General features: G+C 42.0%; 1 protein-coding gene across 1 annotated transcript; it reads left to right on the forward strand.

The window, feature by feature from the left end:
- Positions 1-6,584: 6,584 nt before the first annotated feature.
- Positions 6,585-14,511, forward strand: SERTM1 (serine rich and transmembrane domain containing 1). Its single transcript, XM_082758760.1, has 2 exons — positions 6,585-6,684; positions 14,000-14,511. The coding sequence occupies exon 2, from the start codon at positions 14,185-14,187 to the stop codon at positions 14,506-14,508; it is 324 nt and encodes a 107-aa protein (XP_082614886.1). The 5' UTR covers positions 6,585-6,684; positions 14,000-14,184; the 3' UTR covers positions 14,509-14,511.
- The last annotated feature ends 10,634 nt before the right edge of the window (positions 14,512-25,145 follow it).

The raw sequence follows: 25,145 nt of genomic DNA on the forward strand, positions 1-25,145 counted from the left end.
CCGCAATCAGGGCGTTGGGTTTGCACACCCGTTTGTCCTAGCGCCTGCCTTTGGTCGCTCCGCAAGGCATTTTGGCAAGAACTTGGTTTTGCCGTCGTTGACCCAAGGGCTGTCAGAGTGCTCCCGTAGCAGACTTTCTGGTTTGGGAGAAATTGCTTTTGCCAGGGACAGAGAGAGCAGGAGGCTCCCTGGAGGAACGTGTGGCCGTGGCTGTGCTGCTCCTGGCAGGAGGGATGCTGAGGGAAGCGAGGCACAGGTCGGTTTCTGTTGTGGTCTTTCGGCGAGATGCTGCAGGCTTTGATGGTGCAGAGCATGGGGTCATCACTGTGCAAGCACGTTTTCGGCTCTCTGGGCAAAAACAGAGATTGCCACGCGTGTGCTCTTTCACATTGTTTGCAGGAAGATGACGGCAAAGGAATTGCTCCCTCTGCAAATAAATTCTAAAACGCCTGTCCTGTGTATGTACCGGGAGAGGAATGGAGCTTAGACAGCACAATGTGTTAAAACAAAGCAGGATGGATGCACAGAAATGTGTCCTTCCCAACCACCTGGTGCCTAGCTAAGAGCTCCGGGCTGTTGCAGCATCATCTCAGTAGGGGTAAGGAAGTTTGGGACAGAAAGCAAGCAAAGCAAACTCTTCCTATCTTGTGTATGCTAAATAGTAGTCCGAGGGAGATTATGAACACAGTGGTAAAAGGCTGAGCATTTGCCAGATTTCTTGACATGTATATAAGCAAAGAAAATTAGGAATGCATAGTAAGTATTATTAAATTTAATTTGGAGGTAATTGTAGCAGAATGGTACAAAGCTGAACAGAAGAAATGTGTAAAACCTGGAGATGTAGAAGGTGCATAGTGCTGACAGCTTTATTCTAAGGGATCAGACTGTAGGGTGGACATCTCTTCCCTTACAGTCTTGCCTTTTGCAGTCGTTTTGACCCCACTCTGAGTTTTCTGAGCCTGAACAGACTGAGACAAAGGATGACCTGAAAGCCCTGGTGTCCTTCTCTCTGCCATAATGCCTACAAAGGTTTGTCCCCGTCAGGGATGGGTGCTGCTGCTTGTAGCTGGGTACCGGCTGCCTTCCTTCCCCACCTTTCCCTCAGACTTTGGCCATGCACATCACCTAAGGTGAGGGAAGAAGCAGCATGTCATGCCCGCCTCCTTCATGTTTCCCAGGCTTTCCTCTGCCTGCTCTGGCATGCAGGCTTGCCTGCCTGCAGCCTGCTGCTTGCTGTGCATCGCTGGCAGCCGCAGAGATGCTGTAGGACCTTGAGCTGGTGGGGAAGGGGTCTGGGGCTGTTTCAGCACCCAAGTCTGCTCCAGTACCATCACCAAGTTGGTGAGTGCACGTGTGTGGATATATTTGGCTTAGGAAGTTATTGCCTTTTGCATTTCGTTAACCTTTTCAGACGTAACAGGCTGACCCGGGTAGCTTGTGTCTGCCAAATGTCTTGGTTCGTAATTGGGTCTTAGTGGTGCAGTGCAAGTTATAAATTGTATTCTGCAAATTCCCCATCAAAGACAGGAAGCAGCGCAGTTTTCCTCCTGGCGCCCCGTCTACGTAGAAGCAGAAGAGGAATTAGCTCAACCACAGAGCACATCGAGAAGTTACTGAAAAATACGATGTTTCTGATAGGTTTTGAGACTTGGAATTTAAATATTAAAAAGTCATGACATTTACATCTCTCCCTGTAACAATCTCTTGCAAGCACTCCTCCCCTTGTGTCTTTGCGACTGCAGTTGCCTCCTTTTCCTGGTTGGCACGGAGGAAATCCTGTTACGGCTCGGTCCATCCACAGCACTGCTGCAAAAAGCCACCTCCGTGTCTGCCGCTTTGGCTGTGTCTCCCCTTCTGCCCAGTCCTGTTTTTGCCCCATCTCCACCACATTGGACATGCCAGCTGCAGGCTTCACTTTCAAGCATCCTGGCTAGTCCCCCCATACATGGCATCTCACCTCTCCTGCTTTTTCAGGACAAAACCCCTGGGATTTGGTCAGCCCATGCTCTCAGCATCCACCTCCGTCAAGCTATCATCTTTGTATTTCCCTGAGCTTTGCCTTTTGCTTGTCTGTAGCTTCGTATGGGTGCCTTGTCCATCATTTCATTAATTTCCTTGGTATGTCCCAACACGTTTGCTTTTGCTGTGATGCCTTCAGCAGCTGCCTGGTGAGATGCTGAGACAAGCCCTCACCTGCACTGCTGCACATCCCAGTCACTGGAATTAGTCTGGGGCTGGATGTGAGCACAACAGTGTCCTCTAAGGCCAGGACACTTGAGAGGCAGTGTTGCACAGATAACTCTATCTACCACCAGCAGAAGCTGCCCTTCTGTGGTCTGTGATTAGTGCTAGCTATCTTTGCTTGCTCTTTCTGACATTTCAGGTGCAACCCTGCCCCCTTATGCTTACACATCACAGCGTGGTTCACAGCAGCGTTGTGTGCTTGTGTAAGTTACTGCACACCCCTGTGCAAGCAGTGAAAATATATGCATGTGAAGCACACACCTGTAGATATGGTAATGCCACAGTCTCTTTGTCAAGGGAGGCAATGCAGCCTGCGTTGGTAGAATAAGAATGGAAATATTTTTGGTTATACGCAGAGAATCAAAAGGAAAGGTTCACCCCTTACACCTCTTGGTAAAGCAGGTACCTGAGCTGGAAAGCAGAGTTACAGCAATCAGAGGTCCTGTGATAGTACATCTGTGCCTGAAATTCACCTGGCATTTGAATTCTCAGCCTCAGTACATTGTTCGTACTGTATCTGTTTTTTGGAGGAGAAAAATTTCTGAAATAAAATGATGCATTAACAAAGGTTTCTGGTGAATACACTGTACAGTTCCTGTCCTAGCTTTATATTGTGCCAGGATTTCTAAGGAGATTTAAACGAAGTCTGATTGACATTTTAGGTCTTGATGTGGACCATGTACTCTGTTTTTATAAAATATATGGGAGACAGGGTGTAACCTGAATTTTACTGTAAAAACATGTTCTCTTCTACTCTGGATTCCACTTCCTGCATCATAACGTACTGTAGCTCAGTAGCCACTTCGTGTTCATCAGAGCTCCTTGGAGAAGCCTGCAGGGCTCCTAAGATGTGCTGGAACGATGTGACCGCAGGGGTAAATGTGGCCCCTGTGGAGCACCAGGGATGGGGCTCCCAGCACCTCCTCCGGCATCAGGCAGGATGCTGTGCTGCGGCACCGCTGGGGTTAATAGAGACCTGAGATCCATTCACTTCCAGATTTACCCACATTTAGCCCTTTCTTGGTAGGTGAAGGGGATGGTGCTTGATCTTCCTGAGTTTTTTTTTCTCCCTCTGTTTTCCCTGGAGGAATGCAAACCAGCGGATCTGAGCCCTGCAAGTTGTCAGCTTCACAGGTGAACGCAATGGAGAATGAAAGCAAGCCCTGATAATCATGACTGCTTGCCCCGGGGCTTGATATTTTATCTGGCAGGTTTTACTCTGAGTAAACGATGCGTAGGAGCTGGAACACTGCCCCAGGAGAAGTCCACAGAGGTTCAGGGAGAGCCAGCTGCCCTCCGGCCCTTTGGCCAGAGGTGTGGAGCCCAGTACCAGTTCCCTTGAATCCTTGTATCGGATACAAAAGGTGGTGATCGGGAGCTGCTGTTAAGAATCAGGCACAAGCTAGCAAAGCTTAATTAATTTCTGTTTGCTCTGAGGTAATTGCATCCACACACACATGCTGGGTGGCTTCTTGTCTAGAGAGGCTCATCAGTGCTGGTGGGATCCTCCGCAGAACAGAGGATCTGCAAGAAGGGGCATCGGGAACAGGGTAATGCAGCAATGAAAGGGAAGAAAAGCCAGGAGCAGCTGCAATATTTTCACGTACTCCTTCCACTGAGGGAAGTGTGCTTTAAATGAAAATTGTGGGTTTGTCTTCCTTCATTTTGCGATGTAAAACTGTGCAGTCATCCCACCCCACACTAAATTTTCAAATGAAAGTTTTGAATTTGTGTTTGTAAGAGATTGAACAAGAAGTCACTCCATAAATGCAGAAATTAGGGAATCCCAATCCCATCATTTTTTCTCTCTGCACGGTCTCCCCTTGCCAGCCTGCTGCCTCCACAGGTACCCATGGAGGGGTTTGTTGCTTTGGCAGTGACATCTGGGTCCCTGTGTTTGCCTGCAGAAGTCAATTAGAGAGATCTAAAGCCATCGGGGGAACCAAATGGCTGTTTGAACCTTAGTGTTTCCTCTTCCTGATCATCTGTTGTCACTAAACCTTAGGAGCTCAAATGCCTTTGAGGTTTCTGCTTGGGGTTGAATTTGTCTGAAGGTGACCAACAGGGACAAAAGTTGCTCAGAGTGGGATGGAAGGGAATAAGCTGGGACTGGGAACTGAGACATTAAATATGAGTACTCGCTGTGGTAAACCAGTCTGAGAATGGGATTTTGGATTTTTTTTTTTTTTTTCCAGTTATCTCTTTTTTTTTTTTTTTCCCACAGGAAGTTTTCAACAAAAGTGGGAAATACATATTTTCAGCAAACTAACATAGGCAGCAGACTGATTTCCCCAGTGACTGCGTGTCCACTGGGTGAGATTCATACTCATGTTCCCATGGGAAGCAGAAACATGGAGGGCCCCATCTCCCAGATGTGCAGTGATGAGACTCCTTGCCACATTCACATCCTGAGCGGCATGGGGAACAGCTAGGTCCCTGCTCCCTGTGTGTCTTGTTGGCAGTGGGAGAGGCAGATGTGGTCAGGCCTAGTCCTGCTGTGTCAGAACATGGTCAGCATGGGCCTCAGCTGGGGGCTACTGCTGTAACTGAGACCCTCAAAGTAGCTGGGAAGGGTGTTAGACTGGTGCAAGAAGGATGAAAGACTACATAAACCAAAGGAGATCCTGTAGTTTCAGTTCTTGGTCTTCTGGTCCAAATATTTCTGTGTTCTTTTGAGGTAATTAAAAGCTCAGACCTCGCTGTCTCACTGTGTATGCTAACCATTTGAATATGAATACAGACATTTAAAAAGCCTTGAGGATGCATTGTGTTTCACGCTGAATCTCTGGCATGTTCAATCAGCTCAAGATTTCCCAGGCCCTTCCCCTTGCTGGGGACTGGGGCATTGTGTTGCATGAAGGGCTGGATGGGCAAGAGCAGTGCTCGGTGCATGTCGGGAGAGATGTGCTAAAGAAGATCCTGCAGAGACAAAGGAGAGATGGAAAAGAAGCAAAATCATTTATATTTGTCATGTTCAAAGATAAAGTCTCTGCTGCAGAGGTTTGAGCCTCCTTCCCCAAGACATCCATTCTGAAAGAAACAAAGGGAAGGGAAAGGATCTCTGCTATGAGCAGATGAAATTGCGGGGCATGGGATTGAGCTCTTTATTACATGAGGCATATTTGCCCGAGAAAAGGTTTACGGGGGCTACAAACCGCTCTCCATGGCAGTAGCAGCACCTGCTGGAGCCAACATGCTCCTAAGCAGGTTCTGGGGTGCACTGCCCTCATGTCCAAGCACCAGCTGGGTCTATCTCTGGGGAAGCTGACCTGAGGGTTTACCTGCAGCCACACACCTCTCCTCCCAGGCTGGGAGGTGGTCAGGAAGCTGTCTGCCTCTCCTTGGGTGGAACATCATAACACAGTCAATGTTATCAAGTGCAATGTTATCAAAACATTTGCATTTCAACGATGCTGACTTTTAACAGCTGCACTAGATAATTTTCTTTATTGAACTTGGACTGGCTTACACCATAAGTGATTCAGTGATGGAAGGGATGAAAGCAACATAACAATGCATTAACATTCATCCCCAGAGATCTGCTTCTCTAATGCAGTTCAAACCAAATGTGCTGAAAGGGTAGCGCTTTGAGACGGATAATGACTGTGTGAGCGTCTTTTCTTTCCTGGAGGAGAGGATCGTCTTGAAAGTGGCCATACTTTTGCCTTAATCTGTGTTGTCTGGGATTGTTTCTTCAAACATAAAATCAATTTAGTTTGCTTTATTAAAGACAGTTCAGGGGCCAGGTTTTAATTTTAAGTATTGAGTGAATTTAGCATGCAAAAATCTGCTATCTGTGCTTGTGCACATACAATATTCAGATGGCGTGTTTCAGGTAAGTGAATTTAAACTGCAGTTTGTCTGAAATAAAGAGTATAAATAAATAATGGTGTGTAATCCAGAAAGACCTGATTCCTGGCAGAAGCCTTTAGGTGATGACGTGAAGTGAACTGGAAAGGAGATGTGCAGCTTCAGCGCTTAAAGCATCACCAGGTGACAGCAGGCTGTCCTGGTGCAGGAGTACTTTGCAAAAGAAGAGGGGCAGGGTGTTATCCAGACATATCTGTAAAGAGGAGATCAAGAGAGAAGCATGTTTGTTTTTTTTTTTTTTTTTATTATTTATTTATTATACATGCAGTGCTGTAGCTGGACAGCAGAAGGATGTGGCTACCAGAAATGAAAAACATGCCAGGACTCCATTCTCCTTGTTTTGCCCTGAAATTTCTGCCACTTTTCATCTTTGTTTGTTTGTTTGTTTGTTTTATGTGTGGGGGGGGGTGGGGGGGGAGGTAATTAATGCATTTATTACTAAACTCTTCAGCTTTGATTGCTTTTTTATAGGCACTCTTCTCAGCATGCAGTCCCTTTAGATTTGGGCGTGATAACCATCCACATCCTGCACATTGGACATTTGTCCTACATCCCTATATCATCCTGCTTGTAAGTATTTTATTCCTTGTCCTTGCTTGTTTTCTTATACTTTATAGAAGCAGACTCATCTGGCAGTGACTGAAGGGGTAGAAGTTCTGGGTCTGGTCCCAAGTCATGATGTCTTTTGATATAAATAACTGCATAGGGTGCAGATCCATGGGAAATGTAAATGATAAAGGCATTTGAGCCTATTTGAATGAATTAAGTATCCTTATGTCTCCAAGAGTTTCCTTTTCCCAGCCCCACACAAAACCCCAAACAAAATATAACTTGATTTTAACCTGCAACCAAGCCATCTGGGCTCTTTTCTTCTTAGATTTTAAAAATCATACATTTAAATCATATTAGATCATAATAAAAGATGAAATTAGATCAAAAATTAAAGGGAAGACCTTGCTTGTGGTAGGAAATAGTTTTTCCTTTTCCTTGTGTGCACATTTTATTGAGTCAGTAGGTGACCGATCCTGCTTCCCAGGGAGAGTGGCAAAGGAATTCACTGCTCCTGGAGGGGTCTGGGGACATGAAGAAACAGCACCCTATTTACTTGTGGTCTTTCAGTTGCCAAAGGCATTTATGCAAGAATAAGAAGCATTAAGGATCATATTCTTGCCAAGTGAGCAGTCATTGTTTGCCTTTCCTACTGAATCATTCTACATTTTCAACTGAGTAAAATACTGCTAACTCCTCTTCTACCTAGAACTATTGTCTGATTCAGTTGCAAAATGCTACATTTTTCAAGTCTAGAGCAAACTGGCTGGAGGGTTCCCTGTATGTAAAGTTAATTTGGTCTTTTGGTATGAGCATGTAAAAGTATTTTAATGGCAATAAATGTTTTGTGTTGCGTATTAGTTGGATAGACAAAATGTGGTGGTTCAGTCCTATATACTAAAGAAACAAATGCATAAAACAAAGGTGTTGGGGAGGAAGATGAGAAAATTAAACCAGAAGCTTGCTGGCCTTCATACATAGATCAAATAAGCAAAGGTCATGAGAAATCTTAATCTTTGTAACAGATCTAGTGAAAACTTGCTGCCAGCTTTTGGAAGTAGTGATAACAACATGATAACAGGACTGGGAATGGGGACACCTTTAAACATCAGGAGGTTTTAACTGGCATCGTCTGGGCTCTCTTCTGGGAGTCTGCACAGTTATTATCCTGCTCTATCTGCTCTAACGCTGAACAAAGGAGATGGTGTGTTTTTTCAGGTCACAAGGGGATGATATCATTATCTGTTCACTCCTTGCTCCAACTTTCCAAAAGGGCAAAAGAGAGCAGAGAACACACTCATGAGTCCTTTAATCGAGATAATCAGTGTCATCTTTAATGAAAGTCTTCTGCCTCCCCTCTCCTATTCAAAACAAAGAACTGTCTGCCTAATACAGAGCAAGTAATTGCTGCTCAGAGCCAGAGTACCATCTTACAACCGATCTCTCTTTCCTAGCCATTTCCTAGCGAGATTGCCAGTCAGTAATTCCAGTGCCTTTTGCTAGCCACCAGATCACCATCAAGGGGATTGTCCCAGGTCATCCTTTGTGGGCGTGTTGTTCCACAAAGACCACCCAAAGTGTGTCCCCATGGGTCCTTACTGTGCTATTTATACATGAAGATGTCCAGTACTGGTTTTTGGCTTCTAAAAGAAAGCAGAAAGGAATGCGAACAGGAAGATTTGTTTCTGTCCCTTGTGTTACCCAGCATCTGTACGAGGCTCCTTGGAGGACTTGTGAGCAGTGCAAGGAGCAGCCGCATCCCTGACTCCCTCCATGCTTCCCCCTGCCTCCCACGTGAGATCAGTGGTGGGGCTGTGCTTCTTCCACCCACACTTCTGTGTCCCTTGGGACACACGTGTGTGCAAGCTGGAGAAATGGATCCACAGGAGGACACTGCACACAGGGGGAATGAAGCCTGGTGTCCCAAGGCTCCTTGGGCAGATGCCCATGGGTGAGCTTCACCAGTCCCTTGTTGGGTCATTGAGCAACTCCCTGCTCTCCCCAGAACCATCTGCTTTAAAGAAGATTGTAGATATCTAATTTTTATGTTGCTTTCATCCTCTGCCTCTCTGTATACATTGGGCTGAAATCAGCCAAAAGGGTTTTAAGCTTTTAGGAAAGGAAAGCTGATGTGTCCCTTATTGATGTCTGAAGGGAAAAGGGAGCTCACTGTTGCAACTGTTGTAAAAGCAAATTAAGCCCTCCACAGTTAGGAGTTGTTTACAATAAGAAAAGGACTTTTTAGGATACCTTCTACCTGCAAAGGAAGAGCTGATGGAAGATCAGGACAAAAATCTTAGTTTATCAAGCATAAAAACACTGCTTTTCTTTGATATCTGTTTGTCTCTCTGCTTAAGCACTTTGAAGCCTCTGAAACAGCCAAGGTATTTCACAGCCTGTAGTCACAGAAAGCCAGGAAGAACCAAGAAAACAAAGCTTTTACCTATGGCTGATAAACTCCAAATAAAATCATAGAATCGTAGAATCATTTAAGTTGAGAAAGACCTCCTGTTCTTCAAGTTCTAGGGCCTTGGTGTTAGGGAGTATGCACCATTAAATTATATTTCATTGTGTCTGGAGAAATAGAGTTGTTGCATCAAGATATGTAGAGAAATATAATACAGGCAACTGGATGGTAAAGGATTTATGATCCTGAGGCTATGCAAAAGCTCTCTGTTTACTCCATGCCATCTTGGGAGAGTGCTGCAGCCCTGTTTGAAATTCACCTGAGACTGAAGAGGGTGATGACGACCGATGTCTCAGTGATGCTCAAGATTAAATTGCATGTGTTACATATAATTTGGCGCTCAGGGCATATGCTAATTAGCAAGGTCTCTCCCCTTGACCACTCTGCAGTGTTCTGAAGAAATAAGTTTTATGACAGGTGCCATCAAAGGTGCAAACAGTTGATAGTTTTGGCGCAGCTACCCAGACACGATGCTTCACATCAGCAGGGATTTAGCTCTTACGTGGTGACAACTTACTTAATCCTCACCTCCCAGTTTGCATTACTTTTGGTAAAGGTCATTTTGCCTGTCTCCCCCTTACTATGGAGAGAAGAAAAGATGAAAAACTGCAACTGAGGCTGTGTGCAGTATCTGTCAGGTAGCCCTGCCCTTGGAATAGGAGTGGGTATCACCTATGGAAAGTGGACATGAATGAGGACAGAGGACATGAATGGATGAACAATGTGAAACTGCAGGATAATACTTGCATAATAGTTCAATATGAAAAGTGAGCATTTATAAATGGCTCCATGTATCTAGTGAAGCATTTCCTTGTGTGCTGGCACTCATATTTGGAGACTTGAAGTAACAGAATAAGGTTTTCTTCTCTTTTATATCTAAAACTAGCAGAGAGTGGAGGTGGAGTCTGTGCCTTCTTGATGCAGGGAGTAGTTTTGCTAAAATGAGTGAATCTGTATCAGCAATTTGTTGGAGCAGCAAGGCTGTGTAACAGTGGAGTAGCAGCGGGGCAAAAACTTAGCCAGAGTTGGAAAGACAGAGTATGGCCTGGGACAGCAGTCAGGTAGGGCTTGATGACTCATGAAGCCTCCTCAAGCTGCATGTCCCTGTCCTGGGATGACATAGGTGCCTCTGAGAAGGTCATCTGGATCCAGCTACATCACAAATATTGAGTCAATTTTCTCATTATACTTTGAAGTCAGTAATAAACTTCCTAATCTTTTTTTCTGGGACCAGCTTTGGCCTTGACATTGTTCTATTTAGCTTTCAGAAATGCACAAAACCTCTTACCAAGGAAGAAGATGAAGCCAACATCTGGCTTCTCTGGGGACTCTTCCTCTGGGAGGATTAGGCCCCAGGAGAGAGATAAATGGTTGCACAACTTATCTTCTTGTCTTGGAAGAAGCAGGGACCTTATAGCTGTAGTGCACTGAATAAAGCTGCTCTTTAAGGCTGGGAGGTTTGATGTGCCTCGTGGCAGAGGTTCATCCACGTTTCAGTCCAAACTACTCTTGCACCCCTGTCCCTCATGGCCCAGCAGTTGGCAGCTGAGCCACCCTGGCTGATCTCCAGCCTTTTTTTTTGCAGTGCTGAGATAGCACCAGGGAACTTCATCAGGGATCAGGATTGGACCCATTTTATTTCTGTACACATTTTGTACCTATCCTATGAATGCTCTGCAGATGTTATGAGCTCATATGTTCACACTTCTATAGGATGTTGCTGTTAACTTACTTCAACAGGGTACAGATGGTTTGTAAAAATCTTTTTAGGCTGAGCAGTACTCTATGTTTCAGGTCTTTATTTTTTTTAAATGTGTAATTAAAACAATACACTACAATTTTTTTCTTCCTAAAATATCACCTGAAGAGTCACTTTAGCTGAAGCTATATTTTACAATGAGATACAGTTACATATCACATCCCTATGCAGTGTAAATGAGACAACGAGGATCTGGACCATAGTCATTTGGAGTCAGAGTTTACAGAGCCTCTGATCTCACCACAAAATATTCAGTTAAAAATAGCCCAATTGACACTGTAAAACCTATAAAGGCTCTGATCTAGCAAGGCACTCACATCTCTGCTTAACTGTAAGCTTCCTATTTAAGACCATAAATTTTCTGCTCACTTCAAAGGAAGTCCTATGCTGAAGCTCTTCCTTGTACCAGGGCCAAAACCATTAATGATAAAAGTAGAACAGAGCAGATTTCAAATTTGTGAAGAATTTAAAGGCTTTTAACTTCTGCCATATTAAAGAATTTATGTGAATTAATTCCTTAAGTTATTATAGAGAAATTCAATTATTAATGGATCTGCTTTTCATTACGACGAGTAATCAAGGATAAACATCTTCTATTTCAAAGCTTATCTCTTAAAAAGGATAAATTAGCTTTAAGACACTTAACTACTTCCAGAACATGAAATGAACATGTATTGTACCATTAGTTAATTTTGGATCACTGAATTAAAGATAGTTCAAAAGGAGTATAATCTCATAAGGATCTCTCTGTTCAGTGTATTATGATTCATTTCACAAGGTACAATAAATACTGTTTCTTGTTGGGGTAAATACTATTAGTGTTATAAAAACGGTTTCCTTAAATATATTTTATGTATTTGTATGAGTTGTATACCACAAGGGTATGAATATTTTATCTGGCGTTTGCAGATGCACTTTTGCACTCCTGCGTATCTTGTAGGCTGTTGGGATGCTTGATTAAGACTACCAGAAGCTCTGCAATAAAACAACATCTGGAATGTAACCTTTTATCCATCAGAGCATTATGGATGTGAATATACTAGTAAATTAATCTGGGCCATAGGCCTGTCATCATCTCTCCTGTTGAATTACTAGCACACTTCCTGGCATGGTTTTGGCCAGCTACTCCTCTCCAAGCCATGCCTGGACATATGTGGGGTTAGGACTGTCATCATTCATCCCCAAAGGCAGCTGCAACTTGGCCATCCTGTTCATGGGCATAAAAGGGAGTTCAGATGTCTTCATGCAGTATGCCATGCAACTTGTCTGTGACACCAAAGAATAGTCTTGACCTGTTTTATGCAGTGGTTTAGATGTCATTCTGAGGTATAGAAAATAAATTTAAAATTTTAAAACTTTAAAATACAGGATTAGATTCTACCTACTCCTTTACGTAGTCTTTGTTCACTCAGGGCTCTTATGGCTTTTTACGTCCTATAGTATAACCTCCTAAATTTAATTTACAGCATGGAAGTACAGTGAGTACCTGGGCAAATAACTTAAGTGGCTGCAAAGCATTTTCAGCAGGTATCTCCAAGGCTTCTTGAGAAGAAACAGCACCAGCAGAAAAGTATCTAATCCTTCCTGAGGATTTTTAGTTTAGACTGAGGGGTTTGTGCTCAAAGAAAGTGTTAAAAATTGTCACCCTCTTGAAGAAAGAGGAACTTTATCAAGTTAACAGAAGTAATATGGTTACAGGAGAAATTAGAAGGCAGAACATTGCATAGAATAATGTTGGGATGCTTCCATGGAAAGACTTCAGCAGTTGTGTGACACACAGAAGGAGACCACAGACTACCACAATACTTTAAGGGTCCTATTCTGTCTTTCTTACTGTTGCTGACAGTTTGCTATCTATGTTGCCATGAAAACCAGTGGGATTTTCCTCAAAACCTCTAGCTGGGAGTTAGAGATAACTCTATTGAGCCAGGCCTAAAGCAAGGTTGAGATGCTGGGAACTTAGGACTGTATGGATATTGTCTTAGTGCAGAATAAATCTGGGCACCTTTCCTTGCTGTGCCAAGTATCTGCACTGAAAGGTTGGCCACAGATGGGTGGATAGAAAGGTTGCATAAGGATAATCATATCCAGAAAATGAGCTTTGTTTGCTCCCCACTTACACCTTGCATTATCTATTTTGTATCAAAACAAAGGCAATGGGTTTCTGTGTATAATTCAGCTACAGCATGTAGGCTTTTTACAAGCAATTCTTTACCACTAAGTTTCCTCTCACTCTTCCAGACAGCACTTGGGGATTGACAACATTGGTTTAAAAAGTAAAAAAAAAAAAAAAAAAAAAAAAAAAAGCAGCTCAGCCTGATGTGCTCCTCCTGTTCTAGTCTGACCTTTGCCAGCACCAGAGCTTCCGGGTTTCAACACAAAGAGGCTGAAGGCAAAGCTTTGCTGCTCTTAGACAGACCCCTCATGTTTGCTGGGCTGCCAGGGCTGCCTGTTTCCTCGGGAATTTGCTTGTAGGTGTCAAAAGCTGCAACACTTCACTGAAACGTGTCTGCCATTGAGATCACCCTGGCAGCATGAAAGCAAGATGCATTTTGATCTTCGAAACCATTTGATCCATTTCGTAAATCTATAGTAAGAAGCCAGGTCTGGCAGATTTTCTCACTGTGGTCACCTCAGGCAAGACAACAGGGAATAAGTGGGTAATGGTAGTGGATTCTGTTGTGGAATCCATCATGGCATTGAACAGCCTTCCTCTAGGTTAAAAAGCTGATGATTTGAGAGGGATTTTTCATTCCTTGATTAGCTTTTATCCACAAAACAAATTTGGGTTCTAACATGTCTATCCCACATAAAGTACAAAGCTATTTTGATTGGGCTGTTCCTCAGTTAAAGAGTTCCTGTTGGGAAAGGATCAATTTTAATTTGTTGATGGGTGGGATTTCTCTTATCACTGCATTTTGGCATACAGAGATGTAAAGACAGAAGTTAGCTAATGCCTTAAGAATTGCACCTCACTGCTAAGGACTAATAACTCTTAAGAACTGGATTGTCTCAGGTACACATTAAATCACATTATCTGCTAGTAAATTAATCTTTCCTTTTTTTTTTTCTTTTTTTTTTTTTTTCCCCCTTTTTCTTTTTCCTCACAGTTCTGAAGGATACAATCTTCCACTTTCTTGGGTTTGATCAGTAAAGGATAAATCTGATCACTGGCTGACTTGTTATCTCTTCATTGTGATGGGAAAATGCTCATCTAAAATAAGCCCTCTGTTATGCTGCTAAAACTGCCTTCGAATCCAAGATCTGTGGTGATTTTTAAAACGCAAACCCCGAGATGTCTGAACCCGACCCCTCATCTGGATTTGTAGGAAACATGGAAAATGGGACTTTTCTGGAGTTATACCCCACATCCCTTTCAACTTCTGTGGATTCATCACCTGGCCGTTTATCTAACGTCTATGTCTATGTTTCTATATTCCTTAGTCTCCTAGCATTTCTCCTTTTGCTATTAATCATTGCACTTCAGAGGCTGAAAAATATAATTTCTTCCAGTTCCTCTTACCCAGAATATAACAGTGAAGCTGGAAGTTCTTTCACTAATTTAGAAGTCTGTAGTATTTCTTCCCAGCGGTCTGCTCTTTCAAACCTTTCTTCCTGAAACTAAATGAAGTGGAATATGTGGGGAATGGGAAAGCTTTGTCTAGTTTCTCGGGGAGGTAGTGCATGCAACATTTGCCTTAGAAGACTATGATGAAGAGGTGGCTTTTAAAGTTTCCTTATTTTTCTTTCTTTCCTTTTCTAGTCTTCATTTTCCCTTTTACTAATGTTGCTTTTCATTTTGGATAATGACTCTTAATCATTGTTTCATGTCTGTAACTGTGATGCTGTCTTTTTCTCACACATACACAATGTACATTAGTATTCCTGCCAAATTGTAATATGGTTCTAACCAGATGTGTCATTTTTCTGCTCTAGTTGTGACTCCTTTCCTTGTTTTATATCAGTAATACTCTGAATGTTGGGTTTTTTGTTTGTTTGTTTTTAATTTTTAATTAAATAAGAATTTCTGGATTAAATCCCCATTGCAAAAGTATCAAAAATTAGCTTTAATTATAAATATAGTCCTTGGGACAATTTAAAGTTGTTGCTATTGCTTCTTTTGTAATTTCCTTGTTTTTTTCAGTATTTATTGGTGTTTATGAAACACAACTAAAACCCTTTTCCTGAAGAATGTTACTTTGGTTTATTTGTACTTAAATCTTTCTGTATAAAGTGTCTGTATTTCAGTTTTTGAATTGCTGAAATCTTTGGTTAATTTAGTAAAGCGACTACAATAACTGCTCACTGCTGAATGTGTAAAGATATTTTTGGACCACAACTGCATATAATTTGCCTAATGACTTGTTCCTCTGGGGGGCAGCTTTTGCTGCTGAATCACAAATATTGCACAACTCCTTTCCATCCTTTGCTGATCACGCAGCCTATTCATGACGGGTACCAGTACAAACTGATACTTTCTTTTAGATCCACTTACTGTGACCATCACCGCTAGCTGAATAGCACCTGTGACTATCCTTTCTTTAGGCACAAGATGTTCGTACTCATTTATGCAGAGCCAGCAGGGACAGATATTACTTGTGTGGTGAAGACTTACTGGGACAGATTTTGCCTTGTAATTTCATGAACGCACACTGGTGTGGACACAAGGATGTGCATAGTTGCCAGCCAGACCTGTGCTTTGACACTAAGGAGGTGTGTAATAGATAACTAGCAGTATTGTGCACAGGATCCTGTGGTCAGCTGTGAATTAAATCAAACCAAATGGTCAAAAAATGAAGAAAAAAACAAAAAGAAGAAAGACTTGAAATGCCAAAAGTGATCTATGAGGATTGCAGCTCTATAGTATGCCATGTTATTTCTTGTAGTCCTTATTGCAACACATGAGCACAGCCCAGTCCTGCCTCAAGCCCCTGCATAGTCACCTATAATGGCAGTGTCCAAGTCAGGAGACAAGAGGAAGGGTGTGGAAATGTCCCTGCTGTATCTGTTCCTGGTGCAAGAACACATCTAGCTCTGGGTCATTAACAAGGCACGTTCTGTCATTAACTATGCAGTCTTTGAAAGAGGAAATTGGAAACTCCAGTGTGAATATAATCATTAAAAACACAGCTGCTCCATGCCAAACAACATACAGATGATGTTGGAGTTGCTGTTTTCAATTTTTCAAAGTGAACCTACAGCATGGTAAGTGGTAATCAATTATGGTGTTGATTAGCACCTTACAAAGGTCAAAGAACTTGCTGACTAGCAGAGGAATTAAGCCCAAAGAATCTCTGAGCCAAACTGTTCTTATGAATATATTTAGTCTCTTGAATATTTTATTCATCTGGCCAAATATTCCTTGTAAGTCGCTTTTCACTGTAATTGATGGGGAAAAGAGTTTACTATTGGAAAGTCATCGGGAAAGATTTTTTGTTTCTAAATGCTGTTCAAAATCCCAAATCTGTAACAGAATGTATTTTTGTGTTGACTTGTAGATAAAAATAAATGAACTTTAAATCAAGACAGAGCAGCCATTCCACTATATTCTCTTACCTACAAAGTCGTAAACTTGTTGCTTCCTTTGCTGCAAATGCAGGAATTTAATCAAACCCAGAGATGAGACCACAGTCTGACAGAGTTTTTTATTACCAGTGATATGTTTCTTTTTACTAGTTTATGTTTATGGATGTACAGACATTTCATATTAAATACAGACTGTTGAACATCCATTGGCTTTGTTCAATGAACTGTTATCAAACTCCACAAGAGCAAAAATTATTTTTTCAGTTTGCACAAAGTAGAAGAGGTAACTGAAAACACACATTTGATTTTGCTTTGTAGTTTATTAGATGCTATTAGCTTTTTTTTTCCACTCTGCAGTGACATATGGGACTATATAGAGTCATCATGTTTTCAGCTGAGTTGCACCTGTTCTTCTCAGGACAGATTTGAGTAAAAACAAGTTGGATCCAATAGAACAGCATCAGGAAAAGCCACAGGCAAAAAGCACCATGTCATTTTGAGGATTGCTAAGCACTTGGCCTTCAAGAAAAAAAAAAGAAAAAAAAAAAAAAAAAAAAAAGGAAAGGTTAAAAAAAAAGAGAACCTGACCTTGAGTTCACTTGAGCTAGTTGCAGGGATTTTCCATGGTGGTAAATTGAAGAACAGATTAGATTATTCATTTTTATCAAAATTCTGTGTTTTCTCTGTCTCCTTTCTGTCACTGACACATGAACACACTTGGAGGAGTGGGCAGGGAGGAATCTCATGAAGTTCAGCAAAAGAAAATGTGAAATTTTGCTTAGGGGAGGAACAACCCCATGCACCAGTACATGCTGGGGGCTGACCAACTGGAAAACAGCCCTTCAGAGAAGGATCTGCTGGTTCTGGTGGACCCCAAATTGGCCATGGGCTGTCAATGCAATGTTGGTGCATAGGAGGCTTCATTATGAGGAGCACTCTGAGATGTACCTGGAGTGCTGGGTGCAGTTTTGTGCTTCCCAGTATAAGAGGGGTGGGGACATACTGGTGAAAATCCACCGAAGGGCCGTGAGGCTGATTAAACGATTGGAGCACCTCTCACCTCAGGAGGCTGAGAGAGCCAGGGCTGTTCGCCTGAAGAGGAGATGGCCCCAGATAGCTCTTATCCACATGTTTAAGTATGGGCCTGGGTAGCCTACTGCAGCTGACCCTGCTTTGAGCAGAGGGGTCTCTAGTGGTCCCTAGAAGTCCCCCAACCATGCTGTGATTCTCCCACTGTCAGTGCAAAAACCTCAGTGGCTTCTAACTCGCTGCCTCCTCTGGTGTGTTTTCCCATCTCAGGAGCTGAGTGAACATCTTTACTGGGGATGATTAGTTCAATACTTTGTAATTAAAGGGTTGTTCTGCTCTTCCTCCTGCCTGCAGTCATACACTTTTCCATCTTTTCCACTGCCTTTTCGTGGAGAGGGCTCACAGGCAATTTTTGCCCTGGGCCTTTTTGGTTTTGTTTTGCTGTTACAGTGGGTTTTTGTTTTGGTTTTTACTAAGCTCTCTGAATGTGACTGTGTTATTAGCTCTCAGCTAAGAGACTGCATTGCTTCAGATAGTTGCAATGCATACTTGGAAATTTGTAGAAAGAAAAATAACAGTAAAGCATGGATAAGGAATGAGTTTCTCAATCACACAGGAGGAAAAAAAAATTACTTTAGTTTGACATAGATGTTCTGTTTAGCCATATTTAATCCAAAAGTACCTGTTGGAGCCCATGGTAGCCTCTGTTTCTAAGATTAGACTTTCTTACACTGCTGGCCACCCTGATCCCACAGCCAGGTTAACCCGTGACATTTACCTTTCCTCACTTTTAACAGATTTTTCTGATCCTCTTCTTGATACAGTGTCACACACTTCACTTAGCAGCTCTGCAGCTGTGTAGAGAGTTTATTCCATTGAATAAATTTTCTCATTTCAGCCCTTCTGTGTGTGCCAGCTCACCTGAAAGAATTTTCTCTGTAAGCTTCAATTCTTGCCTGGTTTTTCCTACCTTTTGACTTGGAAATGACTCTTACTCTCCTTCCATGCAGTTTGTTTGCCCTCTTCTTTTGCTATCTGGCCCTGTGGGACTCTGGTGAGGCTGAATCCCCGTGGAGCATCATTGTGTTCTGCTGTACTTGAGCTTTTTTCCTTTAGTCTTCTTTTCAGTGAGATTGCTGGGAAACATATCTGCATGGGAAGGTCCCATACACCTTACATTCTCCTTGATGGGACTGTTTTTGCTGCATCTCTCACAGTTATCTGAGGAAACAGTGCGAACTGCAGCCCAGCTGCTTCCCAAGCTGAATGGCCTTTTCATGTCTGCAGCCCCTCGCAAGCTCCCAGGGACAACGGCCCCACGCTGTGGCTACAGCAGAGGATTACATGCCCCAAATTCAGGGTGCAACAGTAGCCTGAAGGTGTTCCTTTTTTTTTTTTTTTTTTTTTTTTTTTTTTTCCTGTCTTGAGTCCAGGCTCAGCAGTTACTGATGAGTGAGAAATAAGTGCAAAGCATTTTTACTGTATTGGAGGACTTCAGATTTTTTTTTTTTTCGTTTGTTTGTTTCCCAGAAAAGTCTTTTCTACGCCAGGCTGATGAAATGGATTAAATCCTTACTGGTCCCCTTTTCCCAAATGGCTTTCTCGGGATTCAGAGAATGGAAGCAAACACAGAGACTTGCAGATGATATTAAACCAGGACAAGCTTCAAACACCTGCCAAGACAGAGGAATAATACCCAGGCACCTAGTGAGAACAGAAGCATGGCAGGAAGCAGAATGATATGCAGCCTGAAAAACATGCAAACTAATGTTTGAGGTAGAAATAAAGTGGAAAAGAACCACTCTGGGGGTGGGAAAGAGTGGTTCATGGGCAGCAGTGACAGAACAGCATCTTCTGATGAGAGAGGGCAGGGAATTGGGCATAAATGAGTGATATTGCAGCAAAAAGTTAAGTAGGATTACCATCCCCCAGGAGGCACAAGGTCCCTTTTCCTCCCATGCTTAGTGTGGCTGCCACAGGGGGACATGGAGACAGGCAATGTGTGGTGGGCACCAAAGTCAGTACCTGGGCAGGTTGCTTCACTGGCCCATGGTCACACACCTCACAGCACCTCCCTAGGCAACAGCTTTTCTGCTTCCCTCACTCTCTCACCTCTGGCAAATTATTTTATGCACAAGGGCATGTAAGTGTCCTACTTCTTCTCATGCATTAGAGATTTTTTTGTGTGTCTAAAAGCTCCAAAGAATTAAAAGCTCTTTGAAGGGCCATGAAGATGATGGAGGGACTGGAGCACCTCTCCTGTGAGCAGAGGCTGAGACAGCTGGGACTGTTTAGTGTGAAGAAGAGGAGGTTCAGGGGGATCGATGTTTATAAATACCTGAAGTGAAGGAAAGAAGACGATGGAATCAGACTGTTCTCTGTGGTGCCCAGTGCCAGGTCAAGAGGCATTGGGCACAAACTGGAACATGAGGTTCCGTCTGAACATCAGGAAGCACTTCTTTATTGGATGGGTGATGGAGCACTGGCACAGGTTGCCCAAGAGATTGAGTCTCCCTCCTTGGAGATCTTCAAAGGCCATCTAGACGTGCTCCTTGGGCAACATGCTCTAGGTGTCCCTGCTAGAGCAGGGTTTGGACCAGACAAGCTCCAGAGGTCCCTGCCAACCTCAACCATTCTGTGATTCTCTTATTTTTCAACAAACCATGCTTAATCTGGGATGCCACCAAAGGGCTTTCTCATACCGTAACACTGAATCTCCACACAGCCTGGGCTGCTGGGCAGGCACCAGTCACAGACCACTGGAGCAGCCTGGCAGGAGCACCTCATGTCACCCCTGTAACACAGCCCACGAGTCTGCATCCCATGCTCACACTGAGACACCGAGGAGACAGAAGGACAGCTGTGGCTTGAATGTTTGCCAAACTCCCAGCACCCTGGGGTGCATAGCTTCCTGAAAAGTGGCTGGGTCTGGCAGCGTCACCAGCAGGTACCTCAGCATCTGGAGATACAAGTAGTGCAGACACTGAATTGGTGTTGCCAGCCCTACCACCTGCTGATTCCCCAGTTCTTGCATTGCATAGCTGCAAGCTTCAACACGTGTGGAACTAGCAGCTCTTCAGGAACAGCTGTTTGCATGTCCACAGAGGGCTTTTTTGTTCAAAATACCTTTATCTTCACAGAATTTTTTCATGTCATTGGGACACTGTTGGAAAACCCAAAGGTCTGTACCTGGTCTCTATGGTAAAAAGACTGGAGAATGAGTAACATATAAAGTTTCAGTAATTTCTGTAAAATAAAAGCTGCTTCATTGCTTTCAATTTTCATTCACGTTTTGAGAGGTTTTATTTGGAAAATAACTCTTCAGTAAGCATCTCATATCTCTGCAGGGATAATTTTCCTTCATTATCTCTTCTGTATTTGAAAAATTTTCAAATGCACTTTTCCAGATTATATCCACATGTTATATTCATGAAGAAATGGCCAGATGCACAATTTCAGCCCTGAGTATAAAAACAAGAGCCCTGCGGGGAAAACAGGTAAGACCAAAGTCTGAGCTCATGGCGTTGTTCTGGAGACACACAAACATTGACAAGAGAAACACCTCATCCTCTGATGTTTCTTATAATTGCACCTGTAACACACATCTATTAGGCCAGCTGCAGTCTTCAGCTGTTTTTCTGCCACTGCTGGCATGTGGAGTCAAAGATTACAGACTAAAATGTTACTGGCATCCCATCCACTCTTGAATCTCTGTTTGGTTTTGTTGGGCTTGTTTGTTTGCTTTTCCATCTAGGAGGCAGAACTTTATTTTGTTTTCCATATCATAAACACTGTTAAAGGTAAATAAGAATATTAATTCACTGATGCACACTTCAGTTGTTTTCTGTATCAAGTGTATGTGTTCGCAAGGGACTTGGCAGCTGCTTGTAATATCACCAATCCCACCCCCCAGAATAACCTCCAGGAAAATGTATGGGTAAACTCTCCATTGTATTAGAGAACATTGTAACTCATGTTGAAGTTAAAGAAGATTGGACTGACAGATATATAATTGCTTGGATCTACTGAGAATTCAGAACAAGGCAAGCTGTTTGACCAAAGGCACTTTCTAGCATCAATCTCATCAGTATTCATTATGTGGAAGTGTAGGCTGCTGTGATGAAGAATACCAGATACAGTAACTTGAACTTCAGCAACATCAAAAGCAATTAGTTAGGTACTAGAGTCAGAGTGCTTCATTCAAAGTGGAAGGGAAGAAAATGAAAAAATATAGCTTTGCAAGATTTTGCATTACAAAAATGATTGTAATTTCATGATACAAGGGTGGTTACAGAGAGAAGGGGAATGTGAAAAAAATAGCAACTGCAACAGTCAGCCAGATTCCCAATAAATGTCTTTGTTCAGCTTGGGTCCTCCTAGCTCCTGTCATCCTGACTTGTTCAAAATGGTTGTCAAAATACAGAGCTCTGCCATTGCCCCCTCCCATGCCCTAGTCTGATCAGTCATCCTCTTAAAAGAGCTCTAAAGTCTGTCTAGCTCAGAGCCTAAGCAGGGAAAGCTCATAACTATCCGTATCCATTCCTGCAGACAAGATATCAATCATCCTTCTGTTGTACTGGTACAGACATCAGGTAATAAAATATAGGTACATCCTATAGAGACTGTGGAAACACCATCCCTGGAGGTACTTAAAACTCACCTGGGCAAGGCCCTGGCAGACTGCTCTGAGTTTGAGGTTTGCACTTTTGTGAGCAGGGGTGTGGGCTAAATGACCTCTGTAGACCAGCTCCAATTTAATTTTTCTATGATTCCATGAGTTAATCTGAGGCCAATGCTGACTAAGGGAAGATATTAATGGAGAAATACAAAAATTGTCCTTTGATATTAGTTGTAGCACCAGTTTTTACACTTAGTAAAATCTAGTTCTGAATAAAACATAATATGTACCCTATAATGATTTGAGCACTTTCTGTGTTTATTCTTGATATTCTCATTTCAAAATGTTTTAAGAATCCTACTGAAAGCAGCAGCTGTGCCAGTTCATACACATTCTCCTAGTGCAATGCGAGGAAGATGACAGTTCAAGTCTGCGAAGGAGACCGCCACCATTTTGAGCCCTGAAGATCACTAGCCCTAAAGTAACACCATGCCTTCAGTGCAGAATTAATTTTTGGTGTGCCAGCCCTATCCAGTTCCTCAGGTGGGACATCAGCACAGCCTGCCATATGCCTCCACTTTGCTTGCTCTCTTTTCCAAAATACATGTTTTGCATAAGTTTCAATACACCAGTTTGTGTTTCTGCACATTGCAAGTGAGAGAGGTGGGAAAACAATAATACTACAAGTATGACTTTGCATTACTTTTTTTTTTTTTTTTTTTTTTTTTTTCTGGTTACATGTTTAGCTTTCACTTGCCTTGTTATCCCTCATAAGTTGTATTAAAATAGTACTCAGAGTGACTGATGCCTCATTACAGTGGACATCCTGAAACATAAGGATGGAGCTGTGCTCATCTCCACATCATTTCAGTCTAAATGGTTTTCACTTCAGTCATGTTCATGTCTCAGGTCCATTTAAAATCAGCCACTGTGCTTATTGGTCATTGTTTCCTCTTATTATTCAGTACCATTCACCTTATTATATTCTACAAAACCCTTACAGCTAAAGACAAATGAAAATTGTTATGCTTAAAACAATGCGCCTGCTTAGGAAGCAAGGCAGGAGGCACTGGTTTCAGCAGGAGGAAAAAAAATATATAATAATAAATATATATTATTTACTGTGTTTTTGAAACAAATGATGTGCAGGCAGTAAGCAATGACTGTACCAGAATTAACCTGCTGCAAACATTCACACCTGTGGGAGCATCCTGTGCAGATGTTTCTTATCTTTCTTATCATTTTTTTAATTATTATTATTATTACTATTCCCTGAAAAATACAGATTACAGTTTAATGGTGGCTTGAATAGAACATAGTATAAACTGAAGTGTTTTATAATGATATTTTTGGAGCAAGTACTACTCTGAAAGATTGTTTTGAAATATATTTGAATGTGATTTAAATACTTCTGATTTAAAAAGAAGCATCCAAACATGGCTGTACACATCAAATCAAACAATTTTATTTAACCTAAAAATAACCTAAAATTGGACTTAAAAAAAAAAATAAAAAATGGCCATGTCTTTGTGAAGAAAATTTACTTCAGATTGACCTGTGATTATTTTTTTTCAATTATTTAACTCATCCGGAAAAACAAAAAGTCAGTTATTTATAAAACTTTAATCTAATTTTCTTTCATGACTCAATCCTAATGCACGCTTGCACATAGACCTCCTGTTGACCTCCATGGAAGTTATGCATCTAAATGGAATGCAAAGCCAGACTCAGCAGACAAAATTAGTGTTTTTCTAATTGCTTTAATTGGTGTTTAATTTTTCCGCTGTTTAGAGCCCAAGTTACTTTTAATGGGAAAAAGAAATCTATGCTGGAATGAGAACGTAATCAGATAAGAAGAATGGATAACATTATAATAGAGCTCCAGAAACAGAGCAATTGGTAAATGTGAATGTTTTCATTTGAGTTACAAATACCACCAATTTCCATTTCCGTTGCCACTTCAACTAATTTATTCAGGAAACCACATCCCTGAAAATGTGTAAAACATCTGTTTTGAGAAACCGAGTGTTAATAACTAATATGTGTGCATCACCATACATAGAGCTCCTGAGCTATAAAGATTGTCTTCATTAAGGACAGTGATTTGTGAGTTGCCCACAGGATGGATCTAATCACATTATTCATTAATTCAGCAGGGCGGAGAGGGGGGAATAGTTGATGATGATGGAAGTATGCTGTTTTTTCAGATGAAACAACATGACAATGACTTTAAAATGCTCTCCAAGAAGGCAAGTAGTTCAGGAAGCCCTCTTTTCCCCTATTTTCCTTAGGTCCAGAAATTACTCCTTACCCTATGTACACGGCACTTTATGCAAAGCAATCTGAAACCCTCTGGTGCAGTAACTAGGTGTGACTTTACCTCCTGCTGATTTACTGAGCCTAGAAAAACCTGTGCAATAAAAACCACAATGAAACATTGTAATGTGACAGCAGTAAATAATAAGCATACCTTTACCAATGCCCTTTTACTGAATGCTATCAACTTTGTTTAGTATGCAGCACAGGCCTTCTGCTGATAATAGGTAACATCTGCTTGAGATCAAAAGAGTAGGGAACAAGTATGTCTTGCAGGCAGACTCCACGCATCCTGGGTGTCTGTAGTACATTTTAAGTGGAATGGGTGTATAACAAAAATCATAGCTGACAAGATGTATTTTCAGACACATACCTCTCATCTTGAAATCAATATGCAGCACCTCATTTGGGCTTGGGGTTTGTAACAGTAATGAAATCTTTGTATCTCCAAGCATCTTCTGAGTTCTAGTAAATTCACTGTGCCTATCTGATGAGTATGCAATCTGAAAAGTCCCTGCTGTTAAATAAGGATGAGCTGTAAATACATTTTTAGGCAATATGCTTACTAGGTAAGATAAAGATCAATTACTTTCAGTACTTAAAGGTGGTGTTGCAGCAATTCTTTACAAAGCCGTTTTATGAAATGCTCTTATCACTACTGCAGGTGCTATCACCATTCACTGGAACCACTTAATTTCTTCATTTCTATGTTAGTCATTATTAAAGAAAGCTAGATCTCCTGGAGTGGATCCTGCCATAAAAACAAC

This window comes from Aythya marila (genome assembly GCF_965140915.1).
Source record: "Aythya marila genome assembly, chromosome: 1".
In the NCBI taxonomy this organism is placed as follows: Eukaryota; Metazoa; Chordata; class Aves; order Anseriformes; family Anatidae; genus Aythya; species Aythya marila.

Excerpts from the sequence above, each read along its gene's own strand:
- SERTM1 (XM_082758760.1), top strand. The coding sequence starts at position 14,185 with ATGTCTGAACCCGACCCCTCATCTGGATTTGTAGGAAACATGGAAAAT.